Genomic DNA, 24652 nt, shown 5'->3' on the forward strand with positions numbered 1-24652 from the left:
CTGAACAATGCGCCTCATACAGGCCAATCACACTGATGAATAATGACGCTAGGATTTACTCCACGAGTGAACTCAACATGTTAGCCTTTTGATCATGCCAATGCTTGACCAAAGCTTGACCAGCCTTCAAGTTATCACTAGCTGTAGCCATCATCTGTGACATTCTCCTCCGGAGTCCTATAACGTAGTCAGTCACTCTACTAGCTTGGGGGAAGGAGCACTCTCCAACCCCTCCTTAATCCGGGCCAATGGACCTCTGACTGGATGGCCGTAAAGAAGTTCAAATTGACTATAACCTACTCCCTCCTGAGGGACTTCTCTATAAGCAAAGAGAAGGCATGGCAGTAGAAGATCCCACTTTCTCTTAAGGGGTTCCTCTAAAGCACCTATCATGCTCTTCATTGTTCTATTAAACCTTTCAACCAACCCATTTGTCTGTGGGTGGTAGGCGGTAGAGAACTTGTAGGTAACTCCACAGTTTTTCCACAAGGCTTTCATGTGGTGGGACATACAATTTGACCACCTGTCAGAGATTACCTCCTTAGGAAACCAAACCCTGGTAAAAATACCAAGGAGGGCCTTAGCCACAGCCTGAGCTGTAACAGTCCTCATAGGAATTGCCTCAGGGTACCTAGTAGCATGGTCTACTACAACAAGGATAAACCTGTTTCCTGAGGAGGTTGGAGGATCAAGGGGACCAACAATGTCAATTCCTACCCTCTCAAATGGGACTCCCACCACTGGGAGAGGCACTAAAGGTGCCACATTCTTGGAACCACTCTTACCAGAAGTTTGGCAGGTGTGATAGCTCTTGCAGAACTTATCTTCCTCAGCCCCCATCTTTGGCCAATAAAAGTAGAGAGAGAGCCTTTCCTTGGTCTTCTTGAACTCAAGTGACCAGCCAAAGGAACCTCATGGGCTAGTTGCAAGAACTGGAGTCTGTTTCCTTGAGGTACTACAAGTCTCTTGTAGTCTCCAGGTGCAGACTCAGTCGGTTCACTGTAGAAGAGGCCATCTTCCCAGTGTAACCTATACTTCCCAGGCTCTTGCCCATCAGCCTGAGGAGCTGCCAGGTGGCGAAGACCTTCCAGAGTTGGACATTCTCTTTGTCCCTTACTAAAGTCTGCCCTGTTGGGTCCACCTTCTGCCAGTAAAGACTGCAGCTCAGGATGGTCAACAGGATCCAGATCTCCAATAAGTTCTTGGCCTTCTACTAGCTCTTCTTCAGAGTCTAGTTCAACCACACAGGGTTGTACCTCCCTCTCAGCCTCAGCTGGAGGTGGAGTTACAGGTGTAACTTTGGACAACCTAGGGGAAGTCCTAGTTGGAAGCACTGGAGTGCTTGCTGCTAGTTTCCTTCTAGAAGTCTTGGGTTGCCCCTTTGATTCTGTTTTTTAGCTATAGCAGAAAGTAACTCCAGTGGAGTAGGAGTTATTTCTTTTCTTATCTCCTTGGGAGTACCTCTCATGGTTCTTTCCCTTGCAGGTCTGGTTAGCTCCTGTAACCTTTTACTAGGAGGTCTGGGGGTGTGTGACACTACTCCAAGAGATTTCAGGTCATTTCCCAACAGAGCCTTCCTGGTACCTCACATTGTACACTGACGGGTATCTTCACAGCCATATTGTTGCACTGGATGAGCACTGGTAACTGGGGAAGCATCTGCACAGGCCCTGCAGCTAACCTGGTGAGGCGTTTGGATGCCTTAGCAACATCCTCTGCCTTGAAAAAAGATTAATCCACCACAGTTATGCTGGCTGCAGTGTCCCTAATAGCAGTAGTCTCCTGACCATTCACTTGGACACTGTCCTTAAAATACTCATTAGTATTATCTGGGATAGAATTATAGGTATCTAGATTCTGTTGTTCCCACAACCCCCGGGACACCAAAGAAACACTGACTGAGACTCCTATGGGTTTATCAGCCAGTAATAGAAAGTTTCCACTGGCCATTTGTACTTCCTCCTCTGGAGTGAAGGCTAAGGAGACAGTGTGGATCCCTTAAGGTTTACCCTTACATCTGGGATCCCCTTTCACATGGTCAGTAGCCCTACAAACATAGCATGTTCCAAATGCTTTCTGGAATGGTGGCTTGTTCTGACCTCCTTCCGGTGCTGTTTGGGGCCCTCTTTGGAATTGGAATTATTGGAATTCTCTTTGGAGTCCTTTTTAGGCGTTTTCCCTCATCCTTTTTCTGAGTTACCCCAGAATCCTTGTGAGTAGCCCTGTTGGCAACCCACAAGTCAGCAGCCTTAGCTAGCTTCTTGGAATCTATTTCCTTTGAATCAGCCAAGTGCTGTCTGAGCTCAGGAGAGCAGGCATCATAAATTGACTCCAACATAACAAGATTTTTCATTCCTTCATAAGTGTTCACTCTGTAACCCTTAATCCATCCCTCTAAGTTCTTCAAACTTTCACTCACACAGGTAGCCCAAAGGGTACCATCATGCTTTTTGAGGGTCCTAAACCTCTTAAGGTACTGGGAAGGGGTCTTTCCAAATCTAGCTATTAAAGCTAGCTTCACACATTCATAGTCCATCCAATCCACCTCCCCTAACTCCATTACCACATCAGATGCAACAGGGGGGAACCTAGAGAACAACCAAGGAAGCAACTGATTCCCTGTTATGTCATGGAGCCCATGATTATACTCAAACATAGCCAACCAATCTAACACATCAACTTAGGTTTATACATACCCACAATCTCTTTAGGCATCCAGGGTCTTTTGGGATTGGAACTCCTAGAGGATCCAGGGAGAGAAGAATTTTCCACAGACAATTTCTTCATCTCTAGCTCATGCTTGAGCTCCATTTCTCTGAGCCTTAGTTCTTGGTGCTTTTGTTCAGATTGGGCACTAATTCTTTTGAATTCTAATTCAAGTCTCATTTTATCCATCTCAATGAATGCAGGTCTTAATGTGAGACCTGACAAAGGTCCAGTAGACACAGGCTGAGGTGCTAGAGCAGGCAGAGGGCCAGTGGGAACAGTTACATTAGTTTCCTCTTCCTCTTCTAACTCTACAACAATACTATCATTACTTTGGTTCATATCATCCTCATGACTGTGGTTTACATTTGCTGGGGAGGTAGGCTCCTCTGAACCTCTACCCAGACTTTGATTCTCTAACAATCTTTCTATCAGTTCCATTTTCTTGCCTTTTACAGGAAGATCATTATGTCTACAAAGAACTCTTAAACAATCAGCAGTTTTTGCAGAAAGGGACTCCTGGCTGTAACTTTCCATGTTAGAAAATAAGCTTTTTAGTGCTAAGCTTTGTGGTTAGTTGCACCAAATTATTTAGAAGCACTCTAAAATGTATACTCAATACAAATCCCACCGCTGTACACCAGTGTTAGGCAGAATCCTGTGCAGCTCCCTTGGCGAACACTGCAAAAAGATTAAGACTACAGGAGTAAGCAGTAAACCCAATTGGTAGCAGTCTGCACCACCCAGATTTACCTAGTAGCTGTGGCTGAGCAGTCAGACTTCTCTCAAGAAGAGTAAGGCAGTACACAATAGGGCCAAAAACACATTGGAACAAGCAAACACTGACCAAAAGTATATAATTATTTATTTAAAAACACTTTAGGTAATACACTAGCACTCTAAATCAAAAGCAAGTTAAAAGACAGTCAGATAATGTATAAACACATCCCTTGATAACTATTAGACAAGTCAGAGTTAAAACATCACTATTTGTTAAAACAGATGTGAGTGCGTAACCTAGATGGCACACCAATAGTTAAACTAAAGGGAGAGAAAAAGGCAGAGCATAAAAAGAAAACCGTTCCCAACACTTTTCTAAGTCCAAAGCAAGTCAGTGAAGGCAGTATACACTGTAGAGCCAAAGTTCATAGGCCAGGCCCACTTTAAATGGAGCAAAGTGAAATGTGCCCAGGATCACACGGTTTAAAATTAAAAGTGATTCAAGAAGTAAAGTTAGAAGGTTAGAAGGTCTGGAGCCAACTCAGTTGGAAAGCCAAGGATTTAAGGGTCACCTTTAGCAATCCGAAGAAAGGGAGGCCAGGTGGAACACAGTACCTTAAAGAGAGAGGAAGCTCCAACGGCGGCAGTTGTTCTTGAAAGTGGATGCAAGTCATGGTTCTGACCAGGGGAAGAGAAGATCTCGTCGAGGAGGAAACTTGTAGTCGTTGCACTGCCCAGGGAAGAGACCAGCCGCGGAGTTCGTCGGTAAAAGGTGCGTTCCTTTTATTTGCGGTCAAAGTGGTGAAGCTTGGCTATCCGGCCGCCGGGGTGCTTGGCACGGGCGATTCGACCAAGAGACGTCTTTGGAAGGCGAAAGGGGCGAACTGGTTGATCCCACCAGCTCAGGGGGAGAAGACTCTTCCAGCAGAAGATCTCCTCTTGTCGTCGGGAAAGTGGTGAGGTCGTTGCAGCAGGGCTCCACCATTGGTGTCGTCGTAGCAGATGGCTCAGCTTCTTCCCTCTTCGGATTCTTAGGTCCTGTCGCGACTTCTGAAGTTCCAGTCCCAAAGGCCCTGCTTTTATGCAGAACATCCCCCCATTCAACAGCCTAGCTGTCACTCAAACATGCTAAGTGGTGAGCCGGGCGGCTCACCACTGGGCCAATCAGAATAGAGTGTGACTTGAGTTGCTAAGGCAACGCAGTCCAAGGTGCCAATTCCCCTCCCCACACATCCTGTGGAACCCAGACAGAGTGGCACCATTTGGAGGGCTTCTGTGGAGAAGCCCGCCAAAAAGTGGAACAAAGGGCTCGACAGTTAGAGTTACAGAGACGGACACAAACGCCATTTTAGAAAAGAGTTCTGGCAAAAAGACCCAACCGTTGATTTAATATTAAATAAATAAACCGGCAGTATCTTTAACATTGCACCAAAAAGTGGTGCGTTTAATATCAATGGGAAAATCCCATAGGGAATATTCCGGTGGAATATTTTGCATGGTAACCACTGCCACCAGCCAGAAACTCGACAAGGGGGGACAGGACAGTGCCCCCTTGAAAACAGACCCAGAGGCTATCGAATTAATCCTTCCAGTACTTCCACAATATGATGGTTTGTACTGGTTCTGTTCACCATTTGGGACTAGTAAAGTCAATGGTGACTTTACATGCCCTGGGAGACAGTCAGTCCCAGGGTATGGAGTCTATGTTTGGGGGTCACTATGACACCCATGTGTTACTGCACTGAGGGTGCTGTGTAACACATACACAAAAAATAGGTGATACCCTATGGAGTAAAAGACCCCATAGCCCATAAGCACATACAAAGTCAAAGACATACCTCAAATCATGCCTAAGAGTGGGAGGAAAAGAGTCTCACTCTTAGCAGGAGAAAAAAACAAACCCCAAAAATCCAGCAAAGCTGCTGGGGGACACACTAGGTTTGGGAAATTAGCCTTATAAGAGAATTCTCCCTAACATGCAACTCTGCAAAAGTGGATCTTTACAATCACAAATAACACACAGATCTGCCACAGTCACGAATATACGTGAGACAACTTGTTGATGGGTGATGGCAGGGACTTCTAATGTTTCAGGGGCCGTTCCCATGAAGATCTGCTCACTTAATGTCAAGGGGCTTAATTCCCCCCATGAAAAGGTCCATGGTTTTGAGAGAATTCAGGAGGTCTAAGGTGGGTGTTCGTTTTCTGCAGGAGATGAAATACGCCAGGGGTGAGGAGCGAAAGGTGATCCCTCCCAGCTTGGGAGCCGAATACTGGGACTCCAGAAAAGGCGGGAGTTGGGATACTAGTGAAAAAAGATATTGAATTCAAGGCCTCTAAGACTTGGATGGACGTAGAGGTGGAGAACCCTATTGTTAGTAGGAACCATAAGAGGTCTAAAGATTACACTATCAACACTATATGCCCCAAATGTAAAACAGGCTGGATTCATACAACACACAGTGTCGAAAATAATGCTTGAGGCCGAGGGCCATATAATCGTTGGAGGTGACTTCAGTTTATGGGCGGACACCAAAAAAGACAGGCAGTATGCAGTTCCTGATCCCCCGGAACCGGCCGATGTTGGTAGAGCGGCGGTAATGGGAATGATGCAGACATATAGACTGAGACGCGTGGCGAGCCCTACACCCAGACACTATGGGCTACACTTTCTATTCTGCACCTCACGGCACATACACGAGAATTGACTACATCTACATCTCAGAAGAACTCATGGCAGTGACGGCTTGCTCGACAATTGAGCCAATCACTTGATCAGATCACGATATGGTGGAATTAGAGCTGGGTACACTTCCACGTAGCGGGAAAAAATGGCATTGAAATGAGTCACTATGGAAAGACGCCGTCTTTCTTACAGAAATGACGACCGAAATAGAAGAATATATTAAGGTGAACGATACTGGGGAAGTACTTACAAAAACTATGTGGGAAGCAGGGAAAGCGATCTGGCGAGGGGTATTAATCAGAGAAGGTGCCAACAAGAAGAGGGAGAGGACCCTGATAGAAAAGAAACTGAGAGCAGAGATAACATGCTTAAACTGGGCGGCCCGAACAGCCATAGAGGGAAGGGAGGAGCAGATTATTCTATCCAGGCAGAAAAGAGAGGAACTCTGCCTCCTTGAGGAAGCCCAAGTCATTAGGAGTCTCCAAATCAGCCATACTATTCGCCCTATCGCTCAAACCACTGCCACAAAAGATTAGGGCTGAACAATCGATAACAGGGATCTCCATCAAAGGAGGCAAATATAAGAGAGCATTGTATGCCGATGACTTACTGTTACACATCACCAACCCGTTAACATCTATCCCCAGAGCAATACACCTGATAGAACACTATGGCCTTCTTTCGGGCTACAAAATCAACAAGAACAAGTCCATCCTATTCCCCCTTCACGAACCCACACTGAGCGACAAAGAGAATTATGCAACCTTGGGACTAACCATTGGGGAACCCACTCTAAGATACTTGGGGATCAACCTGGTCAATCTCCTGGATGGCCTTTATGAAGCTAATTTTCCTCAACTACTTGAGAAATTTCGAGTTTATTTAGAGAAGTGGCAGAACCTTACGATCTCATGGATGGGGAGGGTGAATGCAATTAAAATGGTATGTCTTCTTTGATTCTTATACCCCTTCCAAATGCTCCCAATCAAAATACCCAAAACATTCTTTAGTGAGGTCAAGAAGGCCATCTTGCAATTCCTCTGGCAGGGGAAGAAATCGAGAATTGCATATGATGTGCTAACGCTACCCAAGGAAAAAGGAGGGGTTGGGTTGCCCGATCTCAAAAAATACTACATGGCGACACAATTAAGAATACTAATACCACATTTGCGGAATTATACACACTTACAATGGCTAGACCTCAATAACTTCTACTTCACCCCTGTCACCCTATCTGAGTAGCTCTGAGTACCGAAGGATAAGTTGACGCGCAGGATACGGGAACATCCAATTAGGTACTATTTGGGAAATTTGGAAGGACAGCCCGCACATGCGAAACATCACAACCTGGCCATCCCCATTGAGCCACATCTGGGCACCAGGAGTTATAGAGGAAATTCCAGACCATGCACGGTTCCAAACATGGTTCGAAGCGAACTTAAAGAGGGTGGGCCAACTCTGGAGAGAAGGAACATTTATCACAATCACAGACCTCGAAAGTGCCCTAAATATAGGGAAACTTCCAGTTTTTCACTTCCTCCAACTGAAGGGTATAATGTTGAGAGAACCATGGAAAAAAAAGATACAAAGGGACCTTTTTCCCTTTGAGAAGCTTCTCGATACTCTATCGAACATTAAGGGTCTAATCTCAGCCATTTACAAAACTTTGATAGAGGCAGTGAAGAGCTCCACAACCAACCTCAGGAAGAGATGGGAAACTGACATGAATATGGAAAGTACCCCTGAGTTATGGTCTAGGATATGTATGGGAATCCCAAAGGTATCAATCGCCTTCCAGTCTAAGCTACATGCAGTTAAACTCCTCCACAGGTGGCAATACAATCCCCATAGGCTGTGCAAAAAGTACCAAACGATGAGCCCCCAATGTTGCCAGCGGTGTGGCCAAATCGCTAACTACTGGTATATGTGGTGGGGATGTGCCAAAGTGGAGGTGTTCTGGGATGAAGTTCTAGGGTGGAACAAGGACATCGAAGGGATCCAACGTGAACAAACGCCTCTTTTGATATTGTTTGGGTTAGAGGCCAATGAAGTTATGCATGTCAGAGCAAGGGGTTTAATCATCCCCTTCCTGTTGGCAGCCCGAGCATCCCTTGTCATTATGGAAAGCAGAGGTAGCCCCGAGCAAAAAAGAATGGGTAAATGTTGCGACTAACATCTATGTCATGGAGAAGATCACTGCCGGTCTTCATGGAAGATCCACACAATGCGAAACGCTGTGGCAAGACTTCGTTCACAAATATATACCCAATCACCAGACCGCAAAGCAACATTGATCCATATTGTGCAAAACCACAGCAAACGTAAATAGACAGTCAACTCTATTACAGAATGAGATCCCGAACTGAAGACCCAAAGGAAAGAGAATCCCCAGGCAGGTGACTCGAGCACCCTTCGTTCACTGCCTTACAGAACATGCTAAGGACACAAATCCGGTTGTATGATGTTCTCTTTTTCTTTTTTTTTTTTTGTGGACAAAGATGCATAGAGGAACATGTCGTAGCACACTGTATTTGGAGATTGGGGGAGGAAGAGGGAAGCAATGTTGATGTGACATGATGCTATGATCCAGATGTAGACAAATGTCTTTCTTATTATTTTGCACTGAAATGCTGGGTTTATATGTTATGTCAAAATCTAGTAAAATCAAATTTGAAAAAAAAGAGCTTAGCACCACCTGCAACCTGGCAGTTTCTAAATCCGGTCCCAGTATGGTATTTGTAGGTTGAGGGATATGTTTCTGGAGGACAAATCTGTTTCTGTAGAGACATTTGAAAATATCTTGGGGTTGGATCATGCCTTGATGTTTCAGTATTTACATATACTACAAGCACTTTGTGCTTGAGCAGTGGTGTTCTCAGACAAACCTCTCTCTCCAAACCACGATTAGCATACATGGTGAATGCTGGGGGTGGTAAAAGGATTTGTTTAATCGATTTACAGGATGGTGCTGCAGTAGAGTAGTCTCTCGTGAATGGAGCCCACTCTAGGTGGGAGAAGGACAAGTGTATATTTTACTCAGACACACAGTGGAAGAGAATTTGTTGCTACTCTCAGAAGGTCTCCAGATATTCTTGTTATAAACTGATGCACACCAAAACTGCAACACGCCCTTCATGTTCTCACCATGATGCATCTTTTTTCAATATGTTTTGGTGCTGTCACATGGTAGCCCAGTTCTGGTCCCAGTTACTACAGGAATTACCATTGATCACAGCGGTTAAATTACTGATGAACCCTATGGGGTGTTTATTGGGAGGATTTAAGGGTTTCGAAAAAGATGTGCCTAAATGTGTATCCTTCACTGTGATTTTGGCAACAAGGTGTATTTTGAAGACCAGGAGGAGGAAAACAACCCTGGTGATACTGAAATGGTTTTCGGATCTCTTTTGTACACATTTGTAAAGCGCTCCAGTATTTTACTCCCTGTTTTTAAACTTTGAGAGTAAATATGATTCTTTTTTCTTTTGTTTTCCTCTTTATTTAACTTTTATTGAACAATTAAATAACAACAAAGGTTATATTTCAGGATAACAAATCATTTCAATGCAACAAAATAATGGATAGGCAATCAGCATCAAACTTACAATAAACTCAAAAACAGATTGCATAAACAATAAGAATATCCATAGGATTTTTCAAATGTTAAACAGAGCTTTGATACAATATTGTCAAAGATACCAATAATATACATACCAACACAAGACGCACAACATAACACATCACTAACCCCCCCCCTCCCAACCCTCCTCACTTCAGCTACTCTTAAGGAAATAGAACATAAACAACCAGACTCCAGCCAAATATTATACATAAGATTCATTAAAAACACTCCATTGTTCATTAAAAGCTTCATCTCTATGCAATTTGCCAAATTTGATCTTCTCAAAACGCGAAAGGAGCTGCACATGTACTAGCCATTCTTCAACACATGGCTTTTTTCTTGTTTTCCAGACATGCAAAATTTGTCTAGCGGCCACCAGAAAAACTTTAGTGACCCAACACAACGTCACACAATCCAAATGTCGAACACAATTTGGGGTTTTCAAAAGTACAGCCAAAGGTGTTCTTGGAAAAGCAATATTCCACACCATGTCAGTCCCATCTAGAACATCATTCCAATAGCCATTCACCTTTGTGCAATCCCACAACATATGTAATATGGTGCCCCTTTCCTTCAAATATCCACAACACTTATCCCTATGATTTTAAAAGAGTAAAAATGACTTTTCACCTTTACAAGAGAGTAAGATGTATGTGACATCCAGCAGACATGTGCAACAACTGTATGGGAATCATTACTATGCAGCAGCTTTCTGCATTGTCACAGAAAACACCTTTCATTAAGGTCTAGCCATTTGATCTCTCCTGTATATATTTAAATGTTGAAATCACAAAAACCTAGCCAATTATATAGTATAGAAAACATGGATTGTATTGTGTGTTTTGAGGTTCGATAGCAGAATTGTCTTTTGATGTTTAATGAAAGTCCTCATTTCCTGGAGCTATTACTACCTAATGGTATGCCAATGTTATTATACAACAATGCAGAGAGGCAAGGACTCCATTCTATATCTAATCTAATGGTCAAATGGTTATTTATATAGCGCTTTTGCAAAGCGCTGTACATAGAACATATTTGTCACAGTTATCAACAAACCAAAGTCGGTACTCTTTTATCGACCTCAAAAGGATGAAAGGCTGAGTTGGCCTTGCTGGGATTCTAACCTGCAACCTACAGATCACGCACAGATTGCAGCAACGAGTGCTCAGCCGGCTAACATCCTTCAGAGGTTGGTTAACTGAGTATCGACTGAGGTATAATATTCGCAGTCCCTAGATGTTGGACAAACCATTTATGAAGCGCTACATAAAGTTAAATACCTATCTGGATTATCACAGGGACAGGTTTTGCTGAATTTTTATTTCAATTACCAATGTAACTTTCATTTGTTTGTTTTTTAACAGCACTTGCTCTTCCTGGAGAGTCAGGTTTTGGGTGTTTTAATTGTAGTCTTGAAGATTTGAGAGGCTAGAACACCTGTGACTGGTGTAATGACAATCACTCACTCTTGATCAAAGACTCTGCTGCCATTGACTATTTATAGTAATGTACCCCATTGACTGCAAGGTTGAATGAATGTAAACTAGACTGTGTAGTCATCATTTTACACACTGTTTTTATAATTCGGATGCAAACTAAATTTTAAGTGTAAAAATGATGTGCCTCCGCATGATTATGCACACAGCACCGGAACTCTTCAAAATACTATTGTGCAATACTGGTTTGCTTTGACTGGGAAAAAAAGCATAATTTGTTACAAAATATTAATTCTCAATTACAACTTAGTTTTCCATCTTATTAATTATACAATCCTAACATTCTAGGAAAATAAATATGCACAGCGCTTCTGTTTTCTCAATGAGCATCAACACAGCAGAAGCTGAATGGAAAGAAACCATTCCTTCCGCAAACACCCCAGGCCCAGCCAACGGGCCCACCGGGCTGAGGCTGCCAACAGCACATCACTGCTCTCTTGCACTTATCCAGCTTCCTCCCACTAACTCACCCTCCCTTGCCCCTCTTTCAGAGCCGCCAGAGTGCCAGGGGACCAATCCGGTGGTGATAGTGCGCGGTACAAATGTCCTTTAACATTAACAGTGTGCAGTTTCTTTTTTTGAAAAGTTTCAGAGAAATAAATTCTGTTTCAGAGGTAGCTTGCAATTACATCCATGTAGATAAAAATCTAATGAAGCCTTCTGGTTTCTTGCAAGTAACCTGATGTTTGCACTGCCCTCTGCTCTAAACCTGTGTGTAAATGTACACAGGAAAATAATAAAGCTATTGTATTTACAAGATTTTCATGTGTAAAAAGGCCTGGTACGCACCTTATCTGGATGCCTGTGTATACCTCTGTAAAGCACGATGTTGCTTCTCGAAGGTAGGTCTGCGCTCAATAAATACCATAATAATGATTAAAAAAACAATGAGCTTTTTGCAGCATGATAATAACACAATGCCGCCACAGAGCAATGTTGGCGTCCCTCTGGACTTTGCATCTTCAAATTTCAGCAGAACTCTGATGTGCCCACGCAAAGCTCTTCTGATTCCTTGCAGCATTGATATTTTGAACTACAAGTCATGTTTACTTTTCTGTTCTCGGAATGGGTATGCCTGTATCTGTCTTTGTATTTATTTGACATTGTTTTTGCTGCCTTTCTTTCCCCCATGATTTCAGTAAATAAAGTATAAAAGAGATGACGGGAGGGTTTGCAGGTGGTAGATGATGGCATGATAGTTGTCAAAGGAGGAAGATTTCGAAGTGCAGCATTGGATTGGCCCGTAGGTAGGGGCTGATCATCACAGATTGATGCATAAGAGTGTTTGTTTGAGTGCAATCCCACTACTCCATCCAAGCAGCATGTTTCCAGTAACTCCTAGATGAGACCGTTTGGTGAGTGTGGGGGGACACGGATTGGTAAATCAAATGTTGGTACAACAGAGGAGGTCGATGGAGTAGTCTAAGAGGAGCAAGAAGATTTCGAAGATATGCTTCAGAGGAGGGCGGTCAGTGTGCAGGCAGCGTTTTAGGAGACTTTTTAGTACAAGAGGAAAGCAAATACATTAGGAGCAGTATGGGGGCGGGAGGGTGGTAGTCCAAGCAGAGAAAGAGGAATGGTAGTAGAGGGAGATTGTAGGAGAAATCCCGAATAGGGGGATAGGACAAGTGCAGAGGCAAACTAAGAGAGTAGGGTTATTACCCATCCAAGATTGAGCGGGTTGAGGGTTGTAGAATTCACCCCTTGGCAACTTCACTGGCTAGAAGAATGAATTACCAGGCTGAGGCCATCTTCACCATTTATCCTTGTGCATCCTTGCAAAAGGGGGAATTGGCACATAAATCTCTACCATCCATATTGAAGAAAGAGGAAGGGGCAAGCGTGACACTGATACTGGTGTGATGCATAACAGGTGGATGTTTGCTTTAAGCAGCATTGTTTTAAGTAGATGTTTGTTTATTCAACATGTGATTATTCCATACAGATACAAACTCTGAAATGTCAAATGAGGAACTGAGACAACGGCTGCAAGAAGTTACAGAGGTAAGTGATGGCTGTTTGCTTGATTAAGCCAGCTGTAAACTGGTAAACATCTTTGCGTACACCTCTTGTCTCATAGCATATTTAGATTAGATAACAATAACATTGGGTCATTGATCTTTTTGTTAAAGGGATTTTCTTCCCTCAATTCTTTCTATAACTTTTTCAAATGGAAGCTAAACAACCAGTGGTTGGAAACGTTTACATGCCATTTGTTGGCCTTGCCGTAGGTACTTGGCATTGTGCATGTTTCATTTTAGAGATTGAGTTAAATGAACATAATATTGTGCAATATGACAAATAAGCCCATCATGGATGTTCTACTGTAGCAAAGGGCATTGATTATAGAAAGCTGTTGCAGTCTACCAAAAGCATGCATGTAGTGGGTATAATTTGCTTTTATTGATTACATGTTTAAAGTCATTCACAGTAGTCATGCATAGCTAACAAAACCTGATGCCTTTGTGCCTCTGTTACTCAACATTGTTGCAAACATATTCTGTTTTTGTTCATGTGTAAACCACCCTAAAATTGCCAAGGTGGAGTGTTATGTAATGCATGAATCCCGCACATAAAATTTTCGGTTATAAATTACTTATGCAGTTTTTCACTAACTGACCTTAACAGTTGAAGACTGGAAAGTTAGAGGAGTAGAAACCCCCAAGCATTACCACTACTTATTAACCGCCCCACCTCCCAGGATCATGGAAAGTCAAATAACCATTGCCGGTTGATCTGGGCCATAGAAAAAGACCTGGAATGAGGTTGAGGCAAGATTTCTCTCCTAGCACCCCCTCCCAACATAGGTCTTCAAATCAGTCCTAAAGATGGCTAGATGTCTTCCTTCCAGTCAATCAAACAAACACAATTGGGCATTTTGAATAATAGAAAATTGCACTTTTTAATAGAACAAAAAAAAATCACATTTCCAGAAATATTGTTAAGGAATGGTAAACTCTTCATGAGATTTTACTTTTCAAAGTATAGTTTGTGGCAAAGCAAGATACCTTTTAGAGAAATAACTTTAAAGGGGAATTTTAAAATGTTATTAATCTTTTTCAGCTGGCACAATTTCAAGTACACTAATGAAGATTAATGCAATAACAAGTGATTCAATAAAAGTAAAGTGGGTGCGTGCATTACAGTGCCATTTTACTTATTCCCATATTTCCTTGCACGCATTGTGACTAATCTGGACTATTCGTCCATTCTCCCCAGAGGGGAGCCACCCCTTTTGATGCTAGGGAGGTGTGAGCCGTCCCTAAGCAAGACCCTCCTTAGGGGTCTGTAATGGTGGGACCTCAATGGGAGTGACTCCCTTTAGGGGACCAGGACTCCCATTCCTATGAGGAAATCCCTATCAAGAATACATTGTCTATATATATGGTAATAGGGACTTTACTTCAATCCTTTTTGCTTCAGGTAATACTGGATTTCCCCTGAACTCAACAGTCAAAGCAGAACAACACACACCTTTCGTTTGTGGCAACAAACATAAAAAGATGAGGAACCTTGAATGGAGGAGAAAGACTCCTATGCAGAGGTGAGCCTCTGACGGGAAGGCGTCCTGGAAGGGTGGAGCCACGCTAGACTGCAGAGCCACCGGTAGCGTGTAGAGTGAGCAGATTGCAAGGGAGACGCTGGAATGCTGGCGTCCTGAGAGGCAATGAAGCCAGAGCAGGAAATGAGACTGGGACAGTAGAAGGACCGGCTCTTCTGGTGGCGCGACCACACCAAAGCCATGGTGGGCCCTGGGCTAGTTAACCAACGCCGGCCAGACTACAGCAGAGAGATCGGATCACCGACCTCTGCCTGAGAAGCGTGACAACTGCCGGGCCAGACCAAGAAAGGGAATGAAACGCTCTCGACAAGGTAGCACCAGGGAGAGGAGTGATCAATTGTGTCCCGCAGTGCTGGATAAGCCAAGCAAGTTACTGGAGCCCGAAAAAATCCAAACGCTGTACAGGGGCAGAAGCCCAAGCAAGGCCGCACCAAATTAAGCATATCAGAGGGTCAAAGCTCTTTGAGGAGCCCTAGCAAACCAAGCGACATTGCTATACAAGGATGGGGATGCCAAACGGGTTACGGGAGCCTGAGAAACCCGAACACTGGACACGGGCAGGCATCCAATCGAGACCCCTGCTGAATTTAGCATATCAAAGAGCAAGAGAGCTTTGGGGAGCCCTATAAATGTACAGACTGGTGATCCAGACTGGTAACAGAGAGAACCTGGAGCATTCCATTGCTCAAACCCACAACAAGAAGACTATCAAAAACAAGGCCAAAAGTGGTGAAATCGCACTAAGAAAATCCACTTTCCCTTTAAAGAACAGAGAGTACTGGATGTGTGTGATGACTTAAGACTTGTCATTCAGAACCTGAAAAAAGGCTGTAGAACTGTATTGTGAAAATGTACGAACTTTGATCGTTTGAAGAAACCTTCTTTGAGAGGAATCTCAAGTAGTTTGACCAGGTAAAGCTCGAATGGAGAGGCTAATGCTGTGGTTTATTTGTCTGTTAGGTTTTTCTAAGTGGTAGTGCCAGATAGCAAGTAGCTTTTGTACGGAGGACTATATTGTTTTGGACATTGATGAGCACTCTTAGTTTAGTTTATTAGGTAGGAAATTACCCTCATAGCAATAGGGTTAGGTAGGCATTTTTCTTATTATTTAACTAAAACATCTTTCAACATGCTAAGTCCTATTCCAACTCCTTCTTCTGGTTTACCACAGCATCCAGTCGAGAAGCAAATGCAAGGTAAGGGTCTTAATGGTGAGACTCATCCATGTTAGCTATATTAGTACCCGGTGAGAGTCAAGCGGAATGCAACACGCATTCTGATTGGCTCTCGCCGGGTCGTTACCCGGCGAGAATCCCTCGATTCTCGGCTGGGATTTCAGCCACCTTGTCCACGGCAGGGGGCGAGGCAGCCCCTCAGCCAATGAGGAGGCTTGAAGTGGGGCCATCCCCGCTCCGAGCCTCCCCACGGCAGAGAAGCTGCCTTTGCCCCCTGCCGGGACTCGGGTAAGGTTTTTTTTTTTGTTTTTTGTTCCCCTTTCCTCCCACCTCCCTGCCCTCCCCACCCACCTTCTGCCTCCTTTGTCCACGGCAGGCGGCGTGGCAGCCTCCAGCCATGTGGAGGCTCGAAGCGGGGTCATCCCCGCTCCGCACCTCCACACGGTTGGAGGCTACCATCGTCCCCCACTGGGGATTCTGCTATGTTCTTTCTTTCCCCTTTCCTTCCCCCTGCCGCCAACCCAACTTACCTTCTTCTCTGTCATCTTTCGAGAGCGGACGCGCTGGGAACATTTCTGTTCCCATCGCGTCCGCTCCCAATGCCGGCCATGGAAAGGGAAAACGGACTCCGTTTTCCCTTTCCCGGCGGCCATGACAGAAAAAATTGCTTTTAGTGCCCCAGTCGGTTTTGCTTACTCCTAAAAATGTAACACTCCTTTTAGAAAATGAATGTAATAATTCTTTATATATAAAATTCAGACGATACAAGAACTTCTATTAAGTGCTGACTCCTCAGACACCTCTTACTGATTTTCACCATAGTTCCAATAATTCTTTATATATAAAATTCAGACGATACCAGAACGTCTATTAAATGCTGACTCCTCAGACACCTCGGTGGAACCCTCTTACTGATTTTCACCATAGTAATTCATTGAGGAAGATGTTCTCGTCCTACTCCAGAAGTTACAACCTACTCGGTCCAGCTCTGGCAGTTTTACCTGCACTAGTCAGTAAGCATCCTTCCTTGGTTCTACCCGAATACATTTTTAGTTTTGTCAACTTATCCCTAGTTCATGGGGCAGTTTCAGCAGGCCTAAAATGTGCTCTAATTACTCCTCATCTCAAGAAACCGTTGTTTGATCCAGGTAACGTTGGGAAACTACCGCCCTATAGCAGGCCTTCCCTAAACGGCTAAGATTATAGAGAAAATGGTAGCACAGCTATTGAAGGCATATGTTGAAAATAATCAGATCCTGGACTCATTTCAGTTGGTTTTGTCATCACAGATACAGGACTGAAATGGCTTTGTTTTCTTTCTGGAATGATGTTTTATATTACTCTGAAATCGGTCATTTGTCATTATTGTTGATGCTGGATTTGTCCAGCCCCTTTGACAAGGGTAGTCCATACTTTTCTGTTGGCATGACTTCCTAATTTAGTCAGGCTTTCTGTACATGCCTAGGCATGTATCCAGAGTTTCCTTTCCTGGAAGGTCTGAGGCAGTAGAGGTCAAACCCTTGATTTGATCTTCTACACTGGTCACTGGTTGAGTGCCCCACTGCTCCCCTCTCTCGACGCCTTTATTTAATGTCTACATACTGCTCTTTATGTCTATGATCCCCAAATATAACATTCAATTACATTCATATGCAGATGATACTTCTCTTTAAGGTCTCCAGTCTCCATGAGAGTTCTTCACAACTCTAGTTAGGTCTTGTCGAAATCAAACATAATAATGATAAACTCCAGCTTAATCCTACTAAAATAGAGACATTGCATATGGGCCCCAAACATCTACTAAATGGAGCACTTAATCTGCCCTAATCTACCCTAAGATATATACAATTTTGAATGACAGTAATACAGAAGTATTGTTCTTTTATATGAAGCAATGGGAGGAATTGAGCTGCTAAATTTCACTATCGTCTTTGAAGTATATTTGAACCGCAAATATGGAAAATACATATAAGATAATATATAGATGTTCCCTTACACACCACAGGATGCATCCTGGAGCATCTTTACACTGTTGGAGGGGCTGTAAGAGGTCGGATCCTTGGCACATTATGGTGGCACTACCCTAATGATAAGCAATTTCTGGCTGTTATTATGAATATGATATACAAAGTAGCGGCCTTCCATTTTCCTTTAAGTCCTTTGGCAGTTCTTTTGGGTGATGATGACAAGCACGAGGTATTTACCATGGGAGAAATGTATGCCACACTGGCTAATCATATGTTGATAGCTGCACACTTGGTTATTGCACCTAATTGGAAATCAAAGGAAGCTCCCTTATTATATGCATAGTTGGCTACACTGTGGCATGTATGCACCATGGAGAAGATCACAGCCACACTTTCTGACACGTTTGTCAAATATTAATTGATGTGGAATCTGTTTATTACATATATCAATTCAGAGAAACACTCTTCATTAATATGCCATTAGAATGTTTACTCATTGTTATCATGTACGGTATTGAATGTGTTAATATTCATGTATTAAAGTAAGCGTTCTATGGTTCGGCTGTTCCACTCTTCGAATGACACACAACTGTAATGGATTTGCTGCTTCCCACCATTGTTCCCGCCTGCTTCCTCTTTGATAAATGTTATTCATTTGTTCCTCAATTATCTTTTTTTTTTAACACAAAAATCAATTAAAAAAATCAATTAAAAAAATCATTTTTAAAAAAAGAAAAAAATTCCCTACTCTGCTCCATCTGTTTGGGATATCCCCTAAATTCTCAAATAAAGTCAACTATCTTGGAGTAATTTGGGACCCGAAACAAATACTTGCTTACCAAGTAAATCAAGCAGCTCGATCTTCATTTTTCTGTCTCAGGACGCTACGCTGCATTGTCCCCTTTCTTTTATAAACAGACCATGCATTGGGCCTTGGTGCCTTGGTTAATTCCCACTAAGGTTATGCAAGCACTTTTGTTGCAGCGTTGTCAAAGATTTCTTCTGAGGCACTGGTATATCAACTCGTATGTTTCAAAATATTGTGCTTGGTTTTTATTTTATTTATTAATTTATTTGCATACATACATACAGGAAAACAAGCTTTTTTTTGGTCGCAAAGGAGCATACAAAAGGTAATCTAGCAGATAAATGGGTGGCAGTGAGTCTCTTCTAATGGGGAGAGTTTGAGTGGCATGATGACCAGGTTTTGAGAAGGGGTATATTGGACAGATACCGGGATCAATATGGTGGACAAATTTAGGACTAGTAAGTTTCAGCAGGTAGACAGTCTAGCCAGCTAAGGATGAGCTGTGACCTCAAACTATTAAGTGCTAGTGTGGTGGAAAAAAAGAAGGAAGAGTCAGGTTAGCTGTGAGGGAAGATCTAAGTAGTAAGGCTAGAGAGGTGAGTCAAGAGGATAGGTCAGAAGCGAGCTAGGAGGCGGGCTTTGAATTTTGATTTTGAATACATCGATGTGGACCGTGTTTACAATAGCAGAGGGGAAAGAGTTCCAAGTGAGCAGAGCAAGAAGAGTGAAAGAGCGGAAGCAGAGAGTGGGTGAGGTGCCACAAGGGTGGTGGAGGCGGCAGTACGAAAGCTGTGCGAGTGTTTTTGGTGGTTGATGGAAGAGGATAGATACGGCAGTGCCTTACCATGGATGGATTTTTCCCTGGTTTGCAGTGCCTACATGGTCTGGCACCACAGTATTTGAATCAGAAGATCTAAATGTATCAGCCGACGTGTACCCTTTGCTCTCCACATACTTACCAACTGGAAATTCTCTCATCCCACTGCATTACTAGAGGAGACAGGCAGTTTTCCGTAGTTGGCCTTTGCTTGTGGAATTAAATTCCATCTACTATGTCTCTGCTGAACATTCTCGTCTCCTCCAGAAAACAATTAAAGACCACCCCAAAGCTGCCTCCCAAAGTGCTGTAGCTCGCGATTGAGGTGCAGACTCCCACCACAGAGCCATGTTATACAACTGAGAAAGGACATTCCTATTAGATCCCCCAGAAGTTAGATATGTCAAGAGAGGACCACTTGGCTGCAACAAAGGGAATGTGGTCAATACAGCCTTCATTTCTGAGGGTAGTTTACAGTGCAGCATTATTTGGGATAACGTAGAGCCAGCCATATCTCTGAACTCAGCAAGTGAAATGAAATTGCTGCCTCTGAAGAAGCCTTTGATCTTAACTATCCTAAGCCAAGCCAGACCCTTTTGACTGCCCTTGCTGAATGAAGTACTCAATCTCCGAATATTATCTATATTGTCAGGAAGTGGTGGGGTGTGTCCATATTTACTATAAAGTTTATGCAGGTTCCACACTGTCTGTACGTGTTGATTTGTGTGTCTGGGGTGTGTGCAACACTCTAGGTTGCAGCAACACAGAGGATACAATAGCTCTTTCCAGGGCTACATGTTGGCCATGCAATGCAGGCCCGTATCAGAATTTTATGTGAGAGGGCTGTCCTATCACTAGCAGGTAGTAGACTGCTGGTTCTGAAATGGCGAAACTGCCCTCTGGCTACTGTTGAATCAGGTGAGCCCATGCCACCATGCTCGCCTTACCCGCCTTGAGCAGTATTGATATAAGTTTCCTGAAAAAGCTGTTAAGCATCCAAATAGGTATATTCGGGAATAGGTGCAGTAGCTTGGGGAAGTCTGATCTTTTTTGTTAGAGCGATTCTGGCTACCATTGAGAGTGGGCACTTCAACATCCCCTGAATTTTGTTGGTGCAAAATTCTCAGTATATAGTGTTTTAGTTTCCCTGGCCACCTTTATCCCCAGGTTTCCCACCACTGTCTGACACCAGTTGAAACCCCATGTCTCCCCTGTGGGCCTAGTGTTGTAGGTGAGGGTGAATATTTCCTACTTTGACTAATTTATTTGCAGACCAGAGTCGATCCCGAAATCAGCCACAGTGATCATTATGGGGGCAATATTAATCTCTTGGTCTCGGACATATACCACCATGTTATCTGCTTACAGTCATATGGGAACCTTTTGGGTGTAAAACTGCATGCCTCTTGTCTATACGCTCGAATATGGGGATGCATGCAATATGCTTGATAGCAAGGGTGAATAGTAGCATCGAAAGAGGACATCCCTGCCTTGTGCCCCTGCGTAGAGTGAATGAGGGGAGATGTTATTAATCACAAGGGAGGCGTGGGATCCGGTGTGTAAGAGTTTCACCAGTGACGGAAAGGGCGGCCCACACCAATCCGAGTAAGTACCATAAATTAAAACGGCCATTTGAGAGAATCGAAGGCTTTGTACGAGTCCGGAAGCATTGCAAGTGCATGCACATTCTAGTCCATCTGCATTAGTAGATCAAAAATATGTCTTAAATTGTGTGCAGTGGACTTACTAGGTATACACCTGATTGATTCGGCAGTACAGGTTTAGGAGTCACACATCGTATTACCTTTCCCTGCCTTATGTAGTAGGATGTAGCCTTTCCCATCACTGGGGGTAGTTCGACACTCACCAGCACCTCATTATAGACCTCAGAGAGCAAGGGGGCTAGAGTGGAGACATACTCCTTTTAGAAATCAACCATCAGTCTCTCAGGTCTGTGCACTTTTCTTGAGCTGAGTCCTTCGATAGCCTATGCAAATTCGCTGGGCTAATCATGATATTGCGAGGTGCCTGGTGTCCATCAACTGTCCAAGCCAATTTGGCCCTGTCCAAAAACCATTCCATCTCAGGTGTTGGGTTGTGCAGCCGTGCCTGATACAGCTGCAAATAAAACTTGACTAAAGCTTTCATGATATCTTTGTGCCTGCAGAGTGTCACTCTGTCCTGCACAACTTCTTCTATTCTTCCAATGCCAAGGGAACTTCTCTTCTAATCATCCATGAGAGGAATTTCCCAGGGCATTCACCCTCCCTGTAGTATCTTGCAGTGACCTTCCCCCTGCATGAATTTGACATCCAGACCGCCAGGTCATGATACGTGTCTAATTGGTTCTTGTATTCTGTGAGGGTGTCCTTATTCCGTGTGGTCTTGTATCTAATTTCCTGGTCTTTAAGGGAGTTTTTGATGCTGTCAAGTGACCCCCTCATCGAATGCAGTTCTCCTACCTCTTTGAAAATGCAGACCCCCTGGTGTCATGACCCACAGAACGTGCCCCTTCTGGGCTTCCTGGCCCTTGTCACGGCGGGGCTTGCATTAATTTTTTCTCCCAACATGGCCGTATCACGTGACACGACTCGCACCAGCCTTCATGGCAGACGTAGTACGTTCCATAAATATGCCATTCCCCCGCAGCCCCGCACGTCTCAATGCTTTTGCGAAGTAGCGACCAGACGTGTGCTCCGTAGCTCGCGGTATTGTTTCCCTTGCTTCTTCTACTCTAATCGAATTCTAGTCCCTTTCCTTCCTTTCTTCCTTCCTGGACTTGTGTGCTAGCTGCGCACCCTGTTATTTCCTGGATTCCTGGATCCCTGCATCCCGGTACTTGAACGCACGCTGGAGTCGGAAGAGACTTGTGCAGCCTTATTCAAGACTCGAGCAGTATGCAAGAGGGGGGGAACTCCTTGACAGTTTGGGACGCCAACTGACCGAACTCGATATGGACATGGAAGCGGCCGTCCAGGACCTGATGCGTGGCATGCAAGAGCTATCAACCGAGGTGCAGAATCTAAAGGCAGAAAACGCCACTCTCAAACAACTAGTTCTATCCCGCGATTCTGCCACAAAAGAAAGTGTATTGCTGGGCGGTATAGTGGACAAATATGATGGCTCACCAAAAACGCTTCGAGGATTCCTGGATTCATGTTTGGTTCACTTTACTTTTAAGCCCTACTACTTTTCAACTCCCAGGGCTAAAGTGGGCTTCATAATTTCCCACCTTTCAGGAAACGCCTTAACCTGGGCTACGCCCCTCGTTAATTCCGGCGACGTTCTTCTAGATGACTATGATGGCTTCATACAAGCCCCGAAGACCATGTTTGACCGTCCAGAACAGGTCTATAGTGCCCAGGAACGCCTGTTAGACTTTCAGCAAGCATCCCAGGATATGCTCACCTATGTTACCCGATTCAAGCAGTTAGTCAAGGAAGCTGAATGGTCCCCAGAGGCAAGTTTTACCCTTTTCAGGAGAGGACTGAATGAGGAGATTAAAGATGAGTTGGCCAGAGTGGCTCGCCCAAACTCATTCCAGGCACTAATGGACCTTGCCATGCAATTAGATTTTCGTATCCAGGAAAGAAAGGCAGAGAAGAAGAAATCCAAAGCTAATCCTCTGAAGCCATCCTTTGAGCGTACCACCAAGGCGGACACAAACCCAGGCTCAATCTCTGAACCAGAACCCATGCAGATAGGAGCCTTTCGTGGACCTATATCCCCGCAAGAACGAATGAGAAGGATTCATACAGGGTTGTGCATGTATTGTGCCTCAGACAAACACCTGGTTAGGGAGTGTCCTCTGGCTCCTCCTCGCCGTTCGGGAAATGCCAGCTCCCGATCCTAGATGGAGCAGAGCTTCGGAAGAGAGATGTTTGCTCCACATTAATTCCATCCTTGAACTCTCCTGGACAAAACAATTTGGTGATACTACAAGCCTTCCTGTCGCCCTCCAAGACTAAGACCTATCCCATTCTGGCCTTGGTGGACTGCGGAGCTATGGGAATTTTCATTGATCAAGACTGGGTTGTTAGTCATCATATTCCGTACGAGACACGAAGCACCATGCAGCCGGTGGAAGCAATCGACGGAAGACCCCTCTCTTCAGGACCCATAAGCCTGCAGACAAAAGAGATCCAACTTTCCATAAACCATCACCAAGAGCGGATTACATTTGACATCATTAAGTCAGCACCATTACCCCATGGTATTGGGTATGCCCTGGTTACAGAAGCACAATCCGTATATCAATTGGACAGTATGATCACTATTCCTAGGCTCAGAGTTTTGTATGTCCCACTGTCTAATCCTGGATCCCTCCTCGACACCCCTTAACGAACCATCAAGAGACCTGAAAACACCACTCATGGTTTCTAATATCATACAAGTCCCAGAGGCCTATCAGGGATATGCTGATGTATTTTCAACTGCCATAGTCCAGGCCTTACCCCCTCACAGACCTGAAGACTGTGCCATAGATACAGATCCCTCAGCAGTGATTTCTTTTGGCAGAATGTTCATTCAAAGGGATTGTGTCCTCAGACGTATTCCTTATCTTAGATATCGCCTTCCAGCTTTGCTGGCCTCTCCTTCCAGCTTTGGTGGCCTCGGAAAACTTTTCTCTAGAGGGCGCTGCGCGTCGACGTCCACCGAGTCGATGTCCCTCGACAGCCGCCGTATCGACGTCGACGTCATCCTGCCTATAAAGGCCGCGCGCAGCGTCCGTTGCTCAGTTCCGTTTTTCCGCGCTTACTCAGTGCCTCGGAATATCGTTGCTCAGTTTCGTAGAGAATTTATCCTATTTACCTCGAGATATTCGATCCATACTCGATGGCTTCCTCGTCGGAACCGACGACTCCTCGGTCCGGCTTCAAAAAATGCCGAGACTGTGGGAAAGATTTTTTCGCTGACTGACCCTCACAGAGTTTGTCTGTGGTGTTTGGGAGCTGAACCCCATTGTTCGGAGTTCGATGACTGTATGTCCATGACAGCTAAGTCCCTGAAGGAGCGTAGGGGGAAGCTGGAGAAAGGTAAGACTTCAAAAGCTTCTTCTTCCTCGACGAAGTCGAGACATTCGTCTCCTAGTC

The 24652-nt window shown here is 44.2% G+C and overlaps 1 protein-coding gene across 2 annotated transcripts in view; it reads left to right on the top strand.

Annotated features, from left to right (window-relative positions):
* The window catches only part of CCDC125 (coiled-coil domain containing 125), a 1024365-nt gene that overhangs the window by 159613 nt on the left and 840100 nt on the right, over positions 1 to 24652 (top strand). The window contains exon 3 of one of the 2 annotated variants that reach the window (XM_069627541.1): positions 13176 to 13234. The exons of the other annotated variant lie outside the window; for it this stretch is intronic. Within the exon in view, the coding sequence (XP_069483642.1) occupies positions 13176 to 13234 (59 nt within the window). The remainder of the gene's footprint in view (positions 1 to 13175; positions 13235 to 24652) is intronic. 2 annotated transcript variants of the gene reach the window in all.

Source organism: Ambystoma mexicanum, chromosome 6p (assembly GCF_040938575.1).
Source record: "Ambystoma mexicanum isolate Mex_15411 chromosome 6p, UKY_AmexF1_1, whole genome shotgun sequence".
NCBI lineage: Eukaryota > Metazoa > Chordata > Amphibia > Caudata > Ambystomatidae > Ambystoma > Ambystoma mexicanum.